Source organism: Lonchura striata, chromosome 14 (genome assembly GCF_046129695.1).
Source record: "Lonchura striata isolate bLonStr1 chromosome 14, bLonStr1.mat, whole genome shotgun sequence".
In the NCBI taxonomy this organism is placed as follows: Eukaryota; Metazoa; Chordata; class Aves; order Passeriformes; family Estrildidae; genus Lonchura; species Lonchura striata.
In genome coordinates this window covers 16327595-16348698 of record NC_134616.1, presented here as the reverse complement: position 1 = coordinate 16348698, position 21104 = coordinate 16327595, and the positions used below count along the sequence as shown (strand labels likewise).

Here is a 21104-nt window from a genome sequence, read left to right as displayed (position 1 = left end):
GATAAATCTGGCCTTCTACAATCACTCTTTGAAATCTTGATGGTATCTTAAAATCATCGTGCACTTAAGAGCAGCAAGAGGCAGTTTCTGGGTGATAAAGATCAGGAAAAGGAAAGGATGGCTTCAGTTGTGGTGATTGTTAATCACTCGTGGGTGTTGGGTCTTCTGGGCATCATTCTCACTGTGTTTAAAAAGGAGAAAAAGATTTTCCATTTTATGGGTTCTCCTCTTTGCTAAGCCAGTGAGGTATCCTAGAGCAGATAGCTGTGATTTGTGTTATCTTAGTGACTTGTGTTATCTCACTGCTTTGTCCAGTTTATACCCAAGCCTGGAGAGTTCTCTCCCTATGAAAGGGCTTTTCCCTCCCTGTTTCCATCTGCAATATCAGAGCTCTTAAACAGGTGGGGATATCTTTGGGTGGGATACCTGTGGATGGATACCTGTGAGAGCCACTGGGACTGGCCCAGCTGGTCAGAGCAGGGTGCTAATAAAGCCAAGGTTGTGGTTTTGAGCTCTGTTTGGCCATTCACTTAAGAGCTGGACTCCATGATCCTTGGGGGTCCCTTCCAAGCTGGAATATTCTGTGATTTCAGCTCCTGGAATGGGGGTGCTGCTGTCGCAGCAGCTTGTAGGGCTGCCCTGCTACAGGTTTGCCATGAGAACCCATCCAGGAGGTGAGGGCTGCACTCTGGCCATCAGGGGACAGTGACAGGGCCAGGCAGCTGCAGGGGAAGGTCAAGCACCTGGGTCTGTCTCTGAGGCCAGGGAGGCTTTGTTTCCCTCCCTAACTGTGGAACTCTGTGCAAAAGGAAAACACAATGTCACAGAATCCCAGAATGGTTTGGGTTGGAACCTTAAAGCCCATCCAGTTCCATCCCTGCCATGGGCAGGGACACCTCCCACCATCACAGCTCACTCATCCAGCAAACTCCATCCAGCCTGGCCTTGGACTCTTCCAGGGATAGGACAGCCTCAAATATCTCAGTCATCAAACACTAAAGAGCCCCAGGACACAGCAAAAAGCTCAAGCATTGTGTGTCCTGCTGCAGCTGCTCCAAACCCCCTCCTAAGCAGGAGCAAGGAAATACCATTGGGAAGGGGAGACTTTCCAGCACTTTCCAGGCAGCTGGACTGCTCACTTAGCAGATAAGCAAATATGAAGTGGCTCAGCTTTGGGGCTTAACACAATGGCAAAGGATAAATTCTGAGCTAATCAACTGCCAGCTGATACCTTTGTTATGGTTTGTGCAGACAAAGAACCAGATCCTTCTTGAAACCCCTCAGTAGTTTCAGACTGATGGTGGCGTGGAAAAATGATCTGCTGGAACATCAGGAGTGTCACTGCCAGCTTTACAACCATGCTCACCACCTCCAGTCCACCAGCAATCAGTTAACTCCTTGTAAAAAAAGTCTCTCAGAGACAGAACTTCTTGAAACAAAAGGGACAGGGTCACTTTTCTTTAAAAATGATAACCTCAGCCTGGAGGAAGACCTCCAGTTCCAGGTGGTGTAAATCAATTGCACTCAAGTGTTGCAATCTGGAGAGCTGCGGCATGGGAAATGCAGGTGTCCTCTCCACAGTCACCAGCACTGAACTCTGAGGGGAAATTCCTCAGCAAAGAAACCCCCTATGAAAACAGAGCATTTCCCTGTCGCTTGGCACATCTGTTCCTGCTGAGCTGGGAAGGTGAAATGCCCTATGAATTTCACCCAGAAAGAAACACCCAGCAGCTCCCAGAAGATAATTAAAAAGAATGATTTACTGCAGGCTGCAAAGCTCGTTAGACGTGAAGATAGACAAGAGCTGAAGCGCGGTGGGGACTTTATCAGCTGCAGCTCGGGACAGGGGAAAGGCTCCTTCCATGGGTCTCAGACTGTGGCTCCCCCGGTCCGTGAAGTTTGCAGGAAGCTCGGGCAGGCCAGGGTGCTGCTGTTTGCCCAGCAGGGATGGCAGGAACACGAACCCACAGCCAGGGAAGCCGTGGCTGCAGGCTGGGGCGGCATGGGCCCGGCCCCGGGGACAGACAGACAGCGAGTACGGAGCGCACTAAAGCAGCTCTAAGTGTTGACAAGAACATTGTTTTCCTTCAGGCACTGAAGCCCCTCATATCGAGATGTTCGTAGTGTCCATGAGGAGATGGATTGCTGCTCGAGATGAGCTTTGGGAGGTCTTTCCAGCTGGGCAATCTCAGCTGTCCCCTCACGCCTCCACAGCCTGGAGCCGAGGGCTTCAACCCCTCAGCGCTGCCCTCAGCATGTTGTAGATTCAATCTCTCCTACAGCTCTTTATTTCCGAGTCTGTGCCTCTGAAACCTCGTCCTGACACACACACACACAGAGGATTTTATACAGGATTTGGGGTTTTTTCATTCCCGCACCGTGACAGCGATTTGTCTGGTGGTGTTTGTCTCACAGCCCCGGAGCTGACATCGCCTCTCCCTTCAGGTGCTGCCAGCCCAGGAGGATGCTGAGCACTACATGGCCTTTGAGGACAGCCATTCACGGCTGTTCATGTCCGTGAAATTCCTCAACATTCTCATTTTGCCTCTCTCTTTGTTCCAGATAAAGATAATTCCTTTGCCCTTATCATTTATTTTCTGCACTCAGCCATACCTAAGCTAGGGAGCCTGGGCAGAGTTTCACAGGTTCTTTAAGTTCACGTTTTGACATAATCCTCCATGAAGTTTGTCTTCATCAAGGTCAAAAAGCATCGAGAGGAGGTTTATAAGCTGTTCTTTACAGTAATAGCAGCATTAGCAGTGCAGTGACACTTTGGGCAGAGCATTTTGGAAAGCTTCACAAGGAAACAGACTGGCCTGCTGAATTCCCCCTGGTGACCCATCAAAGCTGCCTCTAGGTACAGGAGTAACTCCTATAAAGGCACTTGTTTTGAAACTGGATCTTTGAAAAATAAAAGACCTTTCAGTTTGGCAGGCCAATGAAAAGAATTGGTGGTGGAATGTTTAGATTAAACAGAAAGCAGAATATTTTCTCTTTAGGCAAAACAAAAGTGACTACAAAACCCCCAGAAGCCATCCTGAGTCAACATGAAGCATTCTGTTTTGGTCAAATGAAATGCATTCTTCCCCTGGAGATTACTGTTATGAACACAGGAATATTTGTAGAGAAAAAAATATTACTCTAAAAAGTGTTAACTTCAAAAATCATAGAAGCAAAATGCTTCTTGCTGCCAAGCAAATAAAGGCAAAATGGAAAGATTTATTTTTTAAAAACCACAACAAAACACCACAGAAAAAGAAGCCTCCATGCTTTATCTAGAATTATGTTTCAAGGAGCAGAAGGATTTATAGATTCTGACTCCCCCACCATATTTTAGGCAGGTTTGACTACGTGGAAAATACTCCCCAGCTTTACCTGAAGTCCCATTAAGAACACATCCACCACCTTGGGGAAGGTTCAGCAATTAGCAGCTACTGAGTGGATAAAAACCAGGAAGGAAGCAGTGGGAGAAGTGTGTGTGATTCTGGCCTTTGGGCTTTCATTTAGAAATTCTTGATCCATGAGGAGGGATCCTCTCTCCCTGCTGGGCTGCCAGGAGCTGTCACTGAACTGGCACTGCTCACTCATTGCGTCCTTCAAGTCTCCTCTGCTTTAAAGTGAGACCCTTCAGGATGTGATTTGAAGATACTGAATGCCTTAATTCAGAGCTAAAAGCATCTTGTTTTTCCCTTGGATGCAGCCCTCAATCCTCGTGGGTCCTTCCCTAGGGCACAGCCTGTGTTCCCTGTGCTCTGACACTGAGCTGGGATGTACAGCCAACCCTCCCAGCACTGCTGTGGGCAGGGACAGCCACTTTATCTGCAGGGCACACAGCTCAGCAGCTGCCTATCTCAGCTGGCCCAGGTCTGGCAGCAAGTCTGCAGCCTCAAAGAAAGAAGAAATGCAGCTCCAGCTCTGTTCCCACTGGTACAATCTTGGGAAAAGTGAGCCGAAGCCCAAAGCTGTCACCCAGCCCTGCAGTTCTGTTTCTCACTTTCAGATTATCTCTGCGAACTGTCAAGAGGATTAAGGAGGCAGGAGTCAGCTTCAAAGAACATCAAAAACAAAATACGATCTCAGCTGAGGGGCTCTTCCATGCACTTCCAGCCTCTTCAGATAACTCATGGTGGGAAGGGGATGAGGCCAATGTGTCTGCTCATCCCTGGGCTGTGGCTGATGTGAACTCCACCCTGCTGCAGCACTTGGACCACCTCTCCTCACTCTTTTGGGCCACACTCTTCACTCCTGCCCTTCCATGGAGCTGACCAGCAGGGAGATGCTCCAGCAGGACAAGCTGTGCTTGGATGCATCCCCCTTTTCTCTCTGGAATGGCCTCAGCAGGACTCATGCTTCCATAAAAATGTCAGTCTTGCTTCAAATTTGATTTCCAGTCCATGCTCTGCACTCCTGGCAAGACTGCACTGTGGCTGGTGTCTTCATGGTTCCCACATGGTTCCTTCCTTTAAAAGGAGCCAGAACTCAAATTTTCTGTGGGAGCATCTTCTCGATTTCCTTTGCTCTTGTAAACACCAGAGCTGAGAACCAAACATGTGGAAGCAAATGACTCCCTCAGTCCTGTGTTCCTCACTCACACCACCACTGAGGTGGTGAAACACCAGCAGCTGATGGCTCTGGGTGGGGACACACTGTTCAAATGTTCACTGTTTGTAACTGTTCACTGTTAAAATGTTTGTGTGTTCAAAGTAAGACCCACTGGAATGAGCAGGAATGGGGGAATCCACCTTGTTCTGCTCAGCCCCTTGTGGGCAGCCAGCATGGGACTCACACAGAGCATTTTCTGCCTGTTGCACTCGGAGGAGGTGGGACTGGTGTTTCTGAAGCAGTTATTTGAGAAGCAGCTCTATCATGGCCATAATTATTTCAAGAAATAGAATAACAGGCCTGCTTTGCATAAAAGGTGCTGAAGGATGTTGCTGGCCCCATACATTGAGGAGGTGCCTCTTTTAGCCCTGCAGCTGTGGCAAAGCAAATGCCATTGGGGGTGGGCAGGAATCCTAGCTTGGAAACCTGGAGGAACTTATGCAGACACTCTTTGGTGAGACGTGCCCAGCTCCAGTGACCTCAGCACTGGAGTCACACAAGGTGGAGGCAGCAGGACTGGGTGGGCTCGTTCCTTGCTCTGATCACTGACTCAGGGGTACAAAATGTGCAGCAGATCCTTGCCTGTGACACAGGAGCTGCTGGAGGAACATGGAGCTGAGGCAGGATTTGAGCCAGGAGCTCTTCCAGCTGACCCCCCCAGGACTCTGACTTTGCTGACACTAACAGTATTTCAAATAGCTGAGAGCTGCAAGTCCTGACTCCTGTCTAGACTGGTGCCTGGGGTAGCCCTTTGGGAAGGTGGAATGAATCTTTGCTTGATTTGTCCCTTTTTATCTCCTTCTCTAAGCCATGTTAAATTTTATATGTGCTGGGAATGATATCTGTGTGTATATGTGAGAGAGGAAAGGCAACGGGGTATTGGAAAATGTGGGATGTGGGACCTGGCATTGTGGAAAAGATATGGAATAAGGGGTGGATGCTGACCTGGTTTTTTCTGGGATTGAGATAGTTTTTTTCTAGCTGGAACAGTGCTGTATTTTGGATTCAGTATTAGAACACAGTGGATAACTCACTGAGGGGACCACTGTCAAAAGAACTGTCTGTATTTTCACAGAGCTTGCCTGTCCCTTAGCACGGGGATCCCAAAGGCTGCAGTAAATGAGGATATTTCTCACAGGAGGTGTCCCTTGGTCAGGAGGGGTAACTGCAGAAGGCAGATGGAAGCAGATGCTGTGTCTGGGTGGCTGTGGCAGCATTTTCCATGGAGCTGCCCCTGCAGTGTGGGACCAGACCCTGCCTTTCCCTGCAGAGATTATCCCTCAGAGCTGAGATAGAATTAACTCAGTTAAGAACTCCCAACTATTTCTGTTCCAGCCCTGGGCTACTCTGTATTTCCAACAGGGAGATGGGCAACAGCAGAAGGGGTTGTCTTCCTTTTTAATGATGATCCTTGGGACTTGCAGCTGCAGCAGGATGCAGAAAAGGCCTCGGGGACAATTAATTCAGGATGAAGCTCCTGAGCTGTGCCTCCCTCAGTGCCCAAGCACAGCTGAGGGGTGGCAGCTGCCCCTCCTAACCCCAGGGATGTGCAGGGTCACAGCTCCACCACCCCACAGGGAGAGCTGTGAGTGCCAGGTCCTGCCAGGGCTCACAAACCCCTCCAGGGAGGCTGGGCGAACAGGAGGCAGCACAGGAAATGATGGCCAATATCAGGGCTTCCGACACAATCATGTTCTCATTTTGGTGTCGAGCAGCCGGCCAGGAATGAAGGGAAAAATACCATTCCCCTTCCTTTTTTGGCAAAAATGGCTTGTAGCCTCAGAGGAATCTCCAGCCTTCAGGGGTTGGCTCCACATTTTCTGTCTCCACCTGGCTCAGCCTCACAATCACCCCACTGAGCACTTGCTCTCTCCATAAAACATCCACAGAGATGAGCTTTGGGCCTCACCCCTGTCTGGCACTGCCAGGGATCTGTGAGTTCCCTCATGTGGAGACAGCTGATGGGTTTCTCAGTGCTGCCTAGACACTGTCACAGCAATTTCCTTTAAAAGGCATGTTTAAACATTGAAGAAAGCCATAGGTGTGCTCTGAACTACTTGTTTAAGTCCAAAGCAGTTTCCTCATCCCCAGGACAGCCTGCTGGCTTCCAACAAATATCCACAGGAACTGAATGGCAGGAAGAGCATGGTCTGAGGACAGATCCATGCTGAGGCATAAATAGCTCAATTTTGCAGGGCCAAGCAGCTTCCTCAGCCTGGCAGGCCATATCCCAGCAGGAACCTGCAGCTCCTGGGCTGAGCTGCTGGGGCAGAGCCCTGCTTTGGGTGCACAGGACAAGCCAGGGGATTTTCCACCCACTTTTCCTTCCACAGCTTTTCAAGCACAGGAGTCTGAGTAAGAGCTTTTAGAGCAGGGAGGACGTTGGACACAATTAAAGTGCACCTGAGAGGGTGATTTTGTGCTGTTTGTCAGGAGAACCTTGGCAAGCAGGAGGACATCCTGTCTTTTTTTTAGATCAGCTCTGTTCTAAGAGCATCCCTGGTGAGGCATTTCATAACTTGGGATATTTTCTTCAGGAAAGTGCTCAGGCAGTCCCAAAAGATCCACAAGGTTTCCTGCACATGCTCCTGCCACAGAGTAATGAAGGGCTGGGTAGGCAGCCAGGGCACTGAGTCTGGACAGAGAATTGAATTTCCTGGAGCTTGGGACAGGCTGGGTTAACAATGTTGGACCTGGGGCATCTGAGCTGGGTGTAATGGGAAAAGGAAACAGTTCAGCACAAGAACCAGGGTGGATAAAGCAACCAGAGCACCAAGAAAAAAACAGAGAAAGGAAATAGAAAGGGAGAGAAAAAAAATGACTTCAGGAACTAAGAAGTAATGCCAAAAAGCCACTTTCCAATTAGAGGAAAACTTGCTGGGAAAGCAGGATAAGGGTAAAAAGGGACTGTTTTCAACAGGCAGGAAAGTGTCACCCACATGAATCAATCAGGTGTGTTCACCTGGAGGTGCAAAAGCTGAATTTAGCTGTGTGGGCATATCAGAGTCCCCTGGGAGATGGAAATCACTCCTTGTGTTGCTTCACCATCATTGGCAACACCCTGAGACCCTGAGTCAGAGCTGACAGCAAAGATTTGTGTCTTCTGGAGGTGTAGGTTTGCAGCACTCCACAAATACCATCAGACAAACTCACTGCCTCTGCAGCATTTGTGTAAGACGATTCAAAGAACCACATTTTAGCTTTTACTAGGAAAATGAAATTAATTCATTCACATGAGTATTTGTGGGGATGTGAAGGCTGAGCCTATCCAGCACCAGAGGAGTTTGTGTTATCTATTCAAGGCACTAGAAGTCAGCTCAGCTTCATCTTAGGAGTCACAATCTCAGTTTGGAAGATTCAAGATGATTCAGTGTTTAGTAATGCATTTGTCAAGCAGATTTGAAAAAAGCTCAGCATTTGGGGGCAATGTTCTAACCAAAATTCCCATTATTGGAATGGTGGTTCAATAGGTTGCATTCACTTAATCACAGAGGACCGTGCTCTTCTGAAGTTCCTGCTTCCATTAATTCCTGGATCTGAACTCAATGATTCTGAAATGTGGGGCAGAGGCAGCTCAAAGGGAATAAAAATGAGCATTGGGGCATTTTTTACAGAAAAATATATCCGATGCAGTCACCCAGCTCTGCTAGGAATGTCTCACAGATGTAAGGACAAATGTGTAGGAGGGAAGGAATTACAAAGCATCCTGTTGGGAAGGTCCACGCCTGGGGAGGAAGGGAAAGAGAGAGGGCTTGAGCATTAAGGATGAATCTTTGGAAAAGCACTGTGACAGCAAAACCCTTTAGGACTGAAGGGTTTAGTCTTAAAAGGAAGGATGTCTAAGGAAGAATCTGTTACTTGGGACACAAAACTGATGGGACAATCCAGCTTTCAAGTCCTGGAACTGAACAGGCTGGGTAATCTCTGGTTCTCACATCCATGTCCCTGAGAATTCAGCTGCCATGAAAACCCAGATGGGTTTGGTCTGTTCAGAGCACCAGAGCTGCTGCTTCATCCTGGGCCAGCGGAGAGGTGGAAGCTCCTGCACTGCTCGTTCTGCCTCACGCAGCTCCCACAGCCCAACACCATTTAAAAAGTGGAATTCTTACCTTGGACAAAGACATAGATCCTGGCCACGAGCCCCTGGTGCTCGGGGGTGCTGCTGAGGGCACAGCTGAGGTAGCCAGTGTCGTTGGCCGTGGCTCTCCTGAGGACAAGCTGGCTGCAGCTCAGCCCGGGGACATCGCGGCAGCTGCTCACGTGCACCCGCGGGTTGTCCTCCCTCAGCTGCCAGCTCACAGACGGGGCTCCCCTGCCAGCACAACACATCCAAATTACACAGGATTCAGGCAAAACTGGGGCTTCGTTCTGGCCAACCGTTCCCAGTGCTCCTACCCTTGTCATTCCCAAAAAATTTCTGAAGGTTGCTGAGCGTTTGCGCTTCCACCCATCAGAAATTGAGCTGGATCACCCCACACTGTTCCCCAGACATTCCTGAAATACTCCGTGGGAGCTGCAGCAAACTCCTGGAGAAAAGTTTAATTTCTCTTCTAACACACCGCCTGAACACAAGTTTGTTTTTATAACACTGTATTTTAACTACTTCAAACATTACAAAGCATCAGATAAAATTATATGTTTGTTCAAGGTGGAGGACTTTGCATATTTTAACGGCTAAATTAATGTATATTTTCTTGCACTGAGGCTGCATGGAGAGAGAAGGATATTTATGTAATTTTTCATCACCTTTCTTGCCTAATCAGCAGTGACTCAGTCTTGATTTTTGTGAAGGGCTGAAACTAATCAGGTTACAAATCTGGGAATATCTGCTCAGGACACATTTTTTCCAATTTCCCATGTGACAACAGCCAGAACATCAAGCCAGGAGGGCAGAGGATGCACATTCCTCCTACCTGACTCCTCTGCTGCCAGATGTCCAAGCACAGCTCGTGAAAAATGCAATTCCATGGAATTCAGGACAAAAAGTGGGTCCTGGATGTCACCTGCTGCAGGACCCAGAGCTCCCAGCTGATCTAAGTCACAGCTGGAGGTGCTGGAACCATCAGAAGCAGCAGGAGCTCTTGGAGCTCTCTCTGAGGGCTCTGGGGATGGACCAGAGCTACCACACAGGCCTAGGAGGTGAAGATGATGGTGTTTTTTGTAGCAAACTGGTTTTCAGTGTGGAAACTGGCAGGCTGGGGGCTAATCTCCTGTGGATTTTCCTGGGGAAGAAGTTGGTGTTGGAGAGAAGGAGCTCTGTGTGTGCTCTCGAGAACAGGGGGATTGGCTGCCCCTTCTCACTCAGAGAATTCCCACTGGCATGTGCTGAGGGAGTGAGAACCCCTGGACTTCCCCAGCTCCGTGCTGCCAGGGAGAAATCCAGTCCAGACACGCTGACTGAGATGGCAAAGCCCAAAGTGTGTCTCTGTGTGAAATTCCCAGCTAGCCAAGAACTCAGAGCTCCAGTGGTGCAATAGCCAGGACATCCAGTGACATTTCCACAAACATCCTCTTGGCCCTTGTTCCTGCCCGTCCCTCTGTCGCCTTCCTGGAGAGCAGGCGGACATGGAGCTGGGCTCTTGAGGTTATTGCCAGCACAAGGCTGACAGAGAGCACAGGGAAAAGTGGGAATATCCTCTCTGCTGAGCAGCCTCGCCCTTGTTCTTGGATGCTCTGGTGGCTTGGACAGCCCCACCCCACGTCAGAGCCGCTTCCCGTTGTCCTTCCGAGCACCCAGAGCCCTGGCCCACCCTACCAACGTCACTGGTGACTCCAGGACTGGGATTGCTGGCCTGGAATAGGGAATAGAGCCAGCTCACACAGAGACACAGCTCCCAGCACGTCACCGTGTCCCTGCTCCTCGTCACCCACTCACTCCTCCTCTGGTGTCCATCCAGTTCTGCTCTGGTGGCTCTGCAGGGCAGCACTGGGAGTTCACACCTGTGCTTCCTTAATTCTTCCCCCCCTGCATACATTATCCTGGTGGATAATGTATCCTTTGGCTGTTGCTTTGGGATTTTCACACATCTGCCAGAGGGGAGTGGCAGCAGCAGCTTTGGCTCCACTACCACAAACCAGGAAATCTTGGCCAAGGACCTCAAAAGCCTGGAGTTGAAGGGAAAATGGACATTCCCAGAGACCTGCTGGGGCTGCTGTCCCATCCTGTGCCCCACACACCCCAAATGCCCCTGGAAGCACAAAGAATTCCAGAGCTCCCTTGGGCCAGGAGCTAACCTGTGAATGTGGCAGAGGAGCAGGACGGAAGACATCCCCAGAGGGGCTGATCAGGGAATCTTGCATTCAAAAACCACTTCTGTTCCCAGGTTTTGAATCTCCTGAGCCAAGGAGCTGAAGTGCTCCAGGCCCTGGTCCCATCTTACACCCCATGCTCACATCCTTTTGTGTTTCTCAGACCTCTCTTGGGGATTTCTTGCTTGCAGCCATAAAGCAGTGTGGGACTGAAGTGCTCATAACTCCTTCAATTATTTATTCATTTGGTGATACAAGAATAGTAGGATGCTCCTCCAGATTAGAAAGGTGGGGGATAGAGAACTGCTGGGAAATGTTGATTTAATTGGCCTGGGTCACCTCAGGGTCTTTGAGTCCACACAGGTTTTATGGAGAGCACCACTGAGATGTTAAAGGACTGCTTAGACTTTATTGCCATTATGTTTGCTGTTTGCCAAGCTAAAAATACCACTGGAAGGTTGTTCTGACCTCGTAAGCCACATGGCAAGCTGGAGGGATTTGGAAAAAAGCTGCCTTGCACTCCAGAAGACATCCCAAATTTACACAGTCTGAGCCCATTCACCTTTCACTATAACAAAGGATTAAATAGTCTGGGACAAAAATCAGAGGGGATGTGTCAGTGTAACCTAAAGCTTAGATTAATCTTCTCACTGCTTTTTTTTTCCTGTTTTCAGTAACTTCTGTTGCAGGAAACCATCTAGGTAGTGGTGCCAGACAAGGGGGCCTTGCAAGAAGGTGTAAAATCCATGTGTGTGTGTGAGAGAGAAAAATTGTGAGAGTTTGTGTTACCCTGAGCTTTTTTCCTACAACACACTCAGAGAAAAACCTGAGAAACATCCTCTGGCAGTAGTGACGTGTAAAAATCCCACTCAGAACAAGTAACACATCCATCCATCCCTGTCTGAGGCCTTTTGTGGGACCCAGCAGCTGCTGCATGTTCTGGCACAGCAGAGGAGCTGCTCTGGGTTTGCTCCTTCTTCATGTGTCAGATGTATCCCCATTCCCAGAGCATCCTCTCCCTGTCATCACCAAAATCCTGCTGGTCCTTGCATGGCTGGTGGCACACATCGTGCCTGGACTGAGGTGCTGCTGTGATTTACAGCAGCAGCACTTTAGTTTTTCACAAGTCCTGGTTAAATTTGATTTGAATAACATGTTATGTTTAAACTGGCTGGGTCTTTGAATGTGCACACCGTGACTGCTGCTTATTTAAGTGTCTGTGATGGGCTAGGTGGCAGTTCCTGGTGATCTTGTTTGTTGTTTCCTCATGGACAGGGAGCAAAGGAGTGGCTTGAGCTGCAGAGGAGATGAATCTGCCCCTAGTTCAGAGAGAATTTACAGCCATGTCCTCAAGCACGGCACATCCCGCTCCTGTGAGCTCTCCCCTGTGCTGACTCAGGGCTTTGCTTGGGCCCCTGAACAGCACAACACAAAGAACTTGGCCAAGCTGACCCCAGACTCTCCTCCCTGCTCTGTCACAGCTCATCCAACTCCCTCCACACAGCCCCAGCTCCCAGCTGGCCGAGCATCAGGCTCTGCTCTGTCCTGGAGCTGTGCTGGGCCAAACCAATCAACACGAGGACAAAAATTCTGCATTTTCTGAGCAAGACTTACCAGCATTTTATTTTTAGGGTGTCTCCTGATGAGATGACAATTTGGTCCTTGGGAATGCTCAGCCTCGGTTTTTGAAGAAGCTCTTCCTCAGCGAGACCTGACCCAAAAAAAGAAAAAAAAAAAAAAAAAAAAAAAAAAAAAAAAAAAAAGAAGAAACCATCATTAGTTTAGACGGGCTATTCAGAGCAGTACAATGCACTCGAGGCAAACTCTTTGTTTTGTAAATAGTTCCTCATTTGGGGGCCCACACAGTGCTGCATTTATCCTTGGTCAGGAGATGCCCTCAGTTTGTTTTTGTTTCCTTTATTCCTCTCTTTCTTTTCTGACACTGAGCACCTGCATTTGTGCCAGTAGTATTTTGAGCCAACTTTATTACTGAATTGTTGCAGATTTACAAGAACAGATCTGTGTCAAAAGGATTTTGCACACATATAAAAGTGGAAGGAGTCAGGTCCCTGGGAAATAATTTGATGGATGAGCTCATACATTACATTTTAATTGATGAGAAGAAAAAACAATAATTCTGGGGAGCAGCTCTGTGAAGCACCTGTGATATTAAAGGCAAATTGAAAACCTGGTGTTTCCCAAATCACCACTCCCAAATCCTGCATCTGAGCTGAACCCCAGGTTCTGTGGGCACTGTGGCTAGGGTAATGCTCCCAGGGGAATCTGTGATTTTGCCAGGTCTCTGAGACCAGGGGCATTAATGACCGCAGTGACAAAGGTCTCTCTCATCATCTCCTGGCCCAGGAAATGTCTCCTGCTGTGGAACTGTCCCCAGGGACAATCTGAGTGTTCATCTACAATGAGACAATGTTCAGAAAGTGAAACTGAGAAGAACCAGAAGTGGAGGTTGGCCAGGCTGGTTACTTTGTCCAAATTCAAAGTAACATAATCAAGGAGAGGAGAAATCAGGCTCTGATAATGATCTCCACTTCCAAAGCTCTGACATTAAAGCCGTGTTTTCTTTCCCCTCCTGCTCTTCAAATTTCTCTCTTCTCCTGTGCCTCAAACTCGATAAGCCAGCAATCTTCACTGGGCTCCCAGCACGGGCATTATTTGCAGCAGACAGGGAGATAACATATCTGGCAGAAAGAGAAACACTAGGCTTTAACTTTTCAGCTGCATGAAGCAGTGATTTTCCTGCCCCCACCTCTCTACTCTCATCTCTGAGCTGCTTCATTTCAGTAAATTGCTCTTTGCCTGGCATCAGTGTGGGGAGTGACTCACTCCTACTTTGGAGTCTCTGGCTTTTTCCAGGAGCTCTTGGAGCTGCCATCAGGATCTCAGTGGAGGCCAAGTAATCTCATGGCACCACAGAGCCCTTCCAGAGGGGATCCTGCCCAGACACCACGGTGCTGGCCTGCCCTTGGAGACCCTGTCCCTTCCTACAGACACTGGGAGTGTGGGAATCCAGAGCTTCCCTCTGGCTGCCCTGGTAGGGGTCAGGAACCGCCCTGGACAGAGCCCCCTGAGACACTGGCTGTGATCTCTGGCCATGGAAAAGAGTTTTCAATATTACAGGATCAATTACAAGCTCTGAGTGTTTGATATCAGTAATAATTAAGTTTTAATAATTAAGTGGCATGGGTGCAAAAGTAAAATTTTAGGATTCTAGATTAGGGGTTCAAAGGGGACAAGATGGAGGAAATTGGGTGTGCCTTGTCCTTTTTCTCCTTCTTCCTGCCCTCCATGTTTCACTGTGGTGTTGGCATTTTTCTGTTGGTTCAGGCTGGGGACACACTGTCCAACGTAGGTGACAGATATTGGCACGTTCTTGTAAATCCAGCCCAGGGAGTTTCTGGTATTTAATGTTTGTCACATCCCACTGAGGGCAGAGCCCCACACGCTGCCCTGCAGGACAGAGCTGGGCAGGGCAGCAGAACGTGTTAGAGATAAACAGAATAAACAACCTGGAAACCAGCACAGACCAATTATGGCTTCTGCTTTGGCAGCGGGGCTGACAGACAGAGACTTTCTACAATCTCAGAATCATCAATAGCTCAGATTCCGATACTGGCTGAGACTCTGAACCAGTGCTGGCCACCAGAGACAGATCCAGCCACTCCCCCTGCGCTGGCACTGCTGCTCCATCTCCAAAGTCCTTTGCAGAACAAGAAGTTGGAGTCTGTCCAACCCCATCTCCCTCCAGTGGCTCTGTGTGACATTATTTAGCACCTCCAAACTGCTATTCCATGAAATTCTGGGCAAACAGAGCAGCTGGAGGCTCCAGCCCTGCAGTTCCCATTCATTTGGGAAGCACTGCTATTCCTCAACACCCTCGGGATGGCACACGCAGGGAGCAGCATCACATTGAGCTGAGAACCAACAGAAAAAGCCCCAAACTCTGCAGGAGGAGCCCCTGCCAGGCAAGCTCACCCTTGCTCTTGGCTCTGAGTCCCCTCTGGCTTCCAGGCAGAGCCAGTTCCCACTGGGAATGGGCTGAGCCTTGGCACAGGCTCTTTCGTGGTGCTGAGGCATTTCACAGCCCCCTCAGACTGACTGTGCTGAGCTTTGCAAAAATGCTCCAGGATATGGCCAACAGCTTCAAATTTGTCTGTCAAAAGCCATTAATCTGCCAGCTGAGGGGGGTTTGGGTCCCTGTTGCTCTCCCAGGACACTGCTCCTCCCAGGGTCTGCTCCAGGCTGTTGATGCTGTGACTTCAGCCAGGACTTAGAAAATCCTGGGGTTTGAAACAAAATTATTTATCTCCTCTTATGCCTTCAGTTGTTCATAGGGCTTAAGGGGGGCTCAGCTGGTGCCTCTGGATTGCAGCTCTCATGAGCAAGGGTGGCACTGTCAGAGGGTCTGGGGTCAGAGCCTGAGCTCTGTTCTGACTGCAAAGTCTTTGGGCTTTTACAACATTTGACATTGTTCTTGCTAAGAGAAAGAAAAGTATTTTTCAATTATTCTGGTTTTGCTTCTGAGTTACTTCTTGCCCAAAGTTTATTTTGGCTTCGGGAGCTGAAGAACAGAATAAGCAAAGTGGAATTTTAGTGCTTTTCTACTCCATAGAGGACAGGAGGAGAATTTCTGTGCCACGCACATCTGGTCTCTGCTGGCAGGTGACAGAAGGTTTATATAAACAAGGACTGTGCCCCTTCTACCACACCACTGCTGAGTGGGCTGGGAAAAGAACATTTTGAGGGCAAAACAGAGGGAGTCGTGGGGGCAAGGTCAGGCTGTGCTAGGGCAGAACACCTAATGCCAAACTGGCAGAGTGAGACCTCACAATATTCCTAATCTCCCCTGGTCCCTTTAGAGCCAGACTTGACTTTTAGAAGGCAAAGCTGGGGACAGCCCCAGGGTGTGTTGGATGAGGAAGAAGGATGTGCTCCACTTTCATATTTGTTGTCTGTGTTTGAGAGATTCATGCCTTTATAAAGGTGTTGGGATGCTGCAAGGGAGAATCAAGCACATTCCTGGCAGTGCACCTCCTCTTTTCCACAGCCCTGCTCCCCAACCTCTGTCCCTAAAGCCAGGACCCACAGCCTGCCCAGGGTGGGGTGGGAGACCTGCTGGGCTGGGTCCTGCTGAAGCTGAAGTGCTCTGATTGCACTGCCCAAATTCCAATGCCCAGGCCTAAGAAAACATCGTCCTCTCCTCCCTGATAAATAATTTTGGTCATGCTCTCGGGCTACAAGGGATATAAAATTAAAGTGAGCAGTCATTACTGTTTCATGAAAATGGCAAAGCTCCTTGTGAGAGCCACAAGAAAAGTCCTGGGTGCCTCAGCTGTCCCTGCCATCCCCTGTGGAGCTGACCCTGCTCTGAGTGTGCTCCTGGTGCAACATTCTTCTCTCAATACCCTGGCATGGTTTGGGATGAGATGCTGGAGTGACAATCCTGCAGGTCTGGCAGACAGCTCTTTGCCTCCTGCAGAGCCACAAAGAGCTCCCAGCAGCACATCCCCTGTGTGAGCCTGGGGCAGGGACAGGCTCCTCTGGGAAGGGACATCTCTGCTCAGGATCCTCACTCCCTGCCTGCCTTGGCTGTTGCCAGCACAGACAAGAGCAGCACCTCCAGCCTGGAGATGCCCCTGGCAAGAGCCCAGGTGAGGACAGAGCCTCTGCCCAGAGCCTCACTGTGCCATTTCTGACTCTGGGAGTCCATTCCTACCTCCAGTTCAGGCTTTAACATTCTGCGCTCGGCGGTGAAAACCGCAAACACAGCACAACCACAAATCCTCAGGAGCAAAATGTGAAAGGTTGACTGATACATTATCCAGGGGAGAAAAATATATTGAAAACGGCTTTTCCTGGGATAATCTGATTTTGCAGCATGGCCAGCATTAAACACGGGAGGCTCCCCAGGCAGAGGGTAATGGGTGACCTCCCTCACCTCTCTGTCAGATGGTTTCCAACTCCATCTCACTTGGCACAGGGAGATCCCTCCCACGCACAGCCTGATGCTCCATACTGGGCCCAGCAGCGAGTGTGGATAAAAAGTATTTTTAATCTCTGTTCCTAATTGTAACAGCCTTCCTCCAGGCATCCTCTGGGCACTGCAGCTCTCCCTGGCAGAGCCCTCACAGATGGTTGTGAGCCTGGCAGTGCCTGGGTGTGGCTCAGTGACAGCTCAGGCAATGTGATCCCTGATTAAGGATCTGGGGAGATCCTTACAGCTCACAGGGAGAGCTGGGGGAACAGAGCCCACACAGCCTCTGCTTCAGGTGACAAGGAAATGACTGCTGGGCAGAACAGAGTGCTGTGCTGGCAGGTTAGAGCAGGGATGGCACGAGGGCGTGGGCACACAAACAGCTTTGTGCACATGGGTCAGCTCCAGGGACTGTTCCCGTGTGTAAACTGTGCAGAGAGCAGCACCCAGGGCAACTCAGGGCCCCTTGGAAGGAGCTGGAAGTCAGAGTTTGGAGCTGATTTGAGTCAGGGAAGGAAGGTGACAGACACACAGCGTTTAAAATCTGTTTTGTCATTGCTGAGGATGCTGCTGATGATGGAGCTGTGCTTGCCTGGCAGAGCCTGGACCAGAAGCTCCAGGAACACCCTGGGCACCGGGGGCTGTCCAGACACCACACCCTGCCCTGGTGACCAGTGAGAGGTGACCACCGGTGACTGGGGTGGTGCAGAGGCAGAGCTGTCCCCTCTCCTCCTCCCAGGAAAACGTGGGCAAGGCAGATCCTCCAAACTCAGTCCCTGCTGAGAAATGACACTCAGGAAAGGACAATGTTCTCCCCTCCGAGCTACCAGGGCACCTCATCACCAGCACAGCATGGACACACCTTCAAATGAGCAGGTGCCCCTTTCAAAGGGTATTTTCATGCTTCCATCCCCAAGGAAATTTATTTTTGCTGGAATTTGAGAGCTCAGGGATTCACTGAAAAGCCATGTGTGTTTAAACCAATGGCCTGTAATAATTTTAGGATTTATTTCAAGGTTACCCCCATGAAAAGAGAAGGCACCACAACACTGCCAGCATTATTGGATCACAAGCCTTGCAATATTTGATGTTTTTATTAAGTCTTCAGCTCCTGGAATCAGCTTTCACTTGTTACACTCAAGTGGTTTTCTATTATTTTTAAAGGTTTAAAAAGACAGTAGCAAATAACTAAAGAGACCCATCTCCACGCCTCCTTTTGTTGTGAATTTGGACATAAGATTTTTGATTCTCCTAGACATTAATTAAATGTTTTGTGCTCTCTATGCACAATACAAGATCTTATAAATGAAATGTTACTGACTTTCCCAGCAAAGGGGAAGGGAGGCTCTTGTGGGGAAGGTCTTGGCTTTAAGTCAGAGAAAAAACTCCCAATTTTTGGCTTTTCTGCTGGCTGGTGAGTTCTGTATTGAGGCCCTGATGGGAACTGAGTCAATACAGAGGGCAAAGGCCCCCATGATGGGCTGCAGGTGGGGAATGTGTGGGTCAGAACTGCCTGGGGAAAACTTCCCCTCTAGACCTAATGTGGTTTGAGTGCCTCTCCCATTTCCTGTGCTCAGGGAGCTGCTTTGGGTCATGTTATTTGCTCTCTCAATTCTCCTTGTGTCTTTTGAGGATAATAATTTGTCAGTGAAGATTTAAACCCTTCATCTTTTCCTGTGCATCTCCACTGTGCTAAACCACTTTTCCTAGAGGAGGAGGTGAGAAGGGGTTCAGCCTCTCACCACCTCTGGCCAGGATTCTCTCCCTTGCCTGCTATTCCAGCTGAACTATTTTTAAGGAAAATGGTTCATCAGCTTTTAAAGATTCTCTATTTCCTTTGTTTGTTTGAGGGGAATGGTTACTAGAAGCCTCTCTTCCTGTGGTTTTCCTCATTAAAATAACCAGGAGTCCCCCAGGGTGACTCTGCTGTGGGTGGGCACAGAGCTGAGAACCTCCAGGCCAGAGCCAAAGTCCCCCCTTCCTACAGAAGCTGAAGAAGTTTGTCCAAAATTAAATTAGCAATCACAAACTCATCAGGAGAGATGGCAAAGGTTCCTTCAGGATATTCAAATGCAAGTTTTAACCCAAGAGTATCTCTGGCAAAGCAACAGGATTCCTGTTTCCATTGATTTTCCCGGCCAGGGAAGGCAGGATTTGCTCAGCTGAGTCACGAGAGAGGGGAGCAGTTCCCACCCGTTCCTCTGTGCCTGCTGCAAGTGGAAGTTGTGTGTGGCTCAGGGCAGTTGGAGTGTAAATGATCCAAAGTGACAACAACGAAAAATAAAATCATTAGTCTGGAGCAGGGAGACGTCAACAACAGCAAAGGAAAAACAACTGCTAAGTGGAGAAAGTGTTTGGAGATAAGATAAGGCTTTGGCCCAGCTTTTGGGATTTGTAGGAAAAGCCTACAAGGCTTTTCCTCAGCCACAGATGCATCAGCATTTCCTGCTGAGGTGGCACAGGGTCACCCTGGTTTCCTCCTGCAATCAGCAAAACCCTTCAGCAAGGCCACCTGATTGCTCTGGGTGCTGACACACAAACCCTGTGACCTTTCCTTGCCTTTTCTGCAATCCAAACATCACCTTTGGGGCTCACCTGCACCTGCTCCAAGGCAGTCCCTGGAATTCCAATGCCATGGCTTTTCCCGGCTGTCTGTGATCTGGATCTCTGGATCAGCTGCAGATTTATGGGAAGGGGTCACAGAAAGCAGCTCCAGGTCAAAATTGTTTGGTCTTGGGCAGTGGCAGCTCATTAATCAGGGCCATTGTTTTCCCTCTGACACCACAGAGAGTCTCAGGGAGTGCCAGGGATGTCACCAGCCCGTGCTGCTGGTGAGCTGGGGACTGAGGGGACATGTCCTCGCTTTGGGACTGGCTGATAAGCCAGGAACTCGGATCTACATGGAAAATAAACATGAAATCTGGGAAAGGAGGTGGCAACATCTGCAATCATCTGCCAGGCACTCAAGCACAATTTGAAGTATTTAGGAAATGTGGTAATCTCATGTTGATGGAAAAAAGGCTGGGAATGTTGTTATTTCTTGATCCAAATTATGGCAATTCCTCTGGGAAAGAGAAGACCTGGCACATCTCCATGATTAGGAAGTATGCAGACCCAGTGGGAACCAGATGCACAAAAAAGGAGCCCTAAATACTCTAGGGAGAAACAAACAAAAAATAAAATCCAAAAATGTGAAGTATGAAGCTGTCTTTGCCTCTGCCCCCAGCATGGTCTCCTGAGAAAAGCTGGAGGGCTGCAGATCAGTGTTTCCAATGATTCCCAGACAGGATTACTTCATCAACGCTCCAGACATAGCTTTCCTTCCTCCTCACTGGCCATCCCCAGGACAGGGCACATTCCTCAGGCAAAGCTGGGAGTCAGGAGGAGTGAGGGCACCCAGGGGGCTGCGGGATGAGTCCTCCTGGAGAGCAGCCCCAGCCAGAGCTGGGCACAGCTCTCTGAGCTGCCTTTGGGTCACCCCGTGCTCCCCCTGCCCAGCCCAGCCCTTCATCTCCTCCCAGGGGACTCAGGGAGCACTTCCTGCACTCCAGAGCTATTCCAGCATTTCTCTGGAAGTGAACCTAGCCAGATTTCTTCCCTTTCTCCAGAGCACTGCGTAGGAAAATGGGAAGGTGGAAGGTTTGCTCAGAAGGGGGAGTGGAGGGCCAGCACCAACTTCTGCTCCCTGTGACAGGGTCAGCACCCAGGGAGTGGCTGGAGCTGTGTCAGAGTAGGGTTAAGTTGGAAATCAGGAATGGTTCTTCCCCACTGGGCACTGTCCAGGGAATGGGCACAGTCCTGAGGCTGCCAGAGCTGCAGGAGGATTTGGTCAATCAGGTTGGGATTGCTGAGGAGTCTGTGCAGGGCCAGGGTTTGGACTGGATGATCCTTGCAGGTCCCTTGATCTATCTCTGCCTCCCCTGGGCTCTTTCCAGGCTTCCCTGTGTCCCTGTGCCAACTCAGAACTGTCCCCCCAGGTGAACTCCTGGTGGTTTATGTGAGCTGGAGATTTTTATGGCTTGTCAGCCCAGCTGTTCCTCACAGCGACAGACACCAGACCTGGACCAAGCTGTGGTTCCAGCTTGTCTAAACCCTGCACTGAGCTGCCTTTAATCTAATTAGAATCCTTCTCTGCAGGTAATTTGTATGTGGCGAGTAGTTACTGACAAAGCTGTGGATGCTAAGGAAGGAAGGCATTAAAACACTTCTAGTTTAATTACTTGATTATTTTGAGGAGTTATCATCAGATCTGCTCATTTAG

At 49.3% G+C, this 21104-nt stretch overlaps 1 protein-coding gene across 2 annotated transcripts in view; it reads right to left on the bottom strand.

Moving 5' to 3' along the window:
* Positions 1-21104, bottom strand: part of LOC110467886 (vascular endothelial growth factor receptor kdr-like) — a 124503-nt gene that overhangs the window by 78944 nt on the left and 24455 nt on the right. For both annotated transcript variants that reach the window (XM_077786581.1, XM_077786582.1), the window contains exons 2-3: positions 12466-12562; positions 8712-8914 (exon numbers count right to left, since the gene is read on the bottom strand). In XM_077786581.1, the coding sequence (XP_077642707.1) occupies positions 8712-8914; positions 12466-12562 (300 nt within the window). The remainder of the gene's footprint in view (positions 1-8711; positions 8915-12465; positions 12563-21104) is intronic.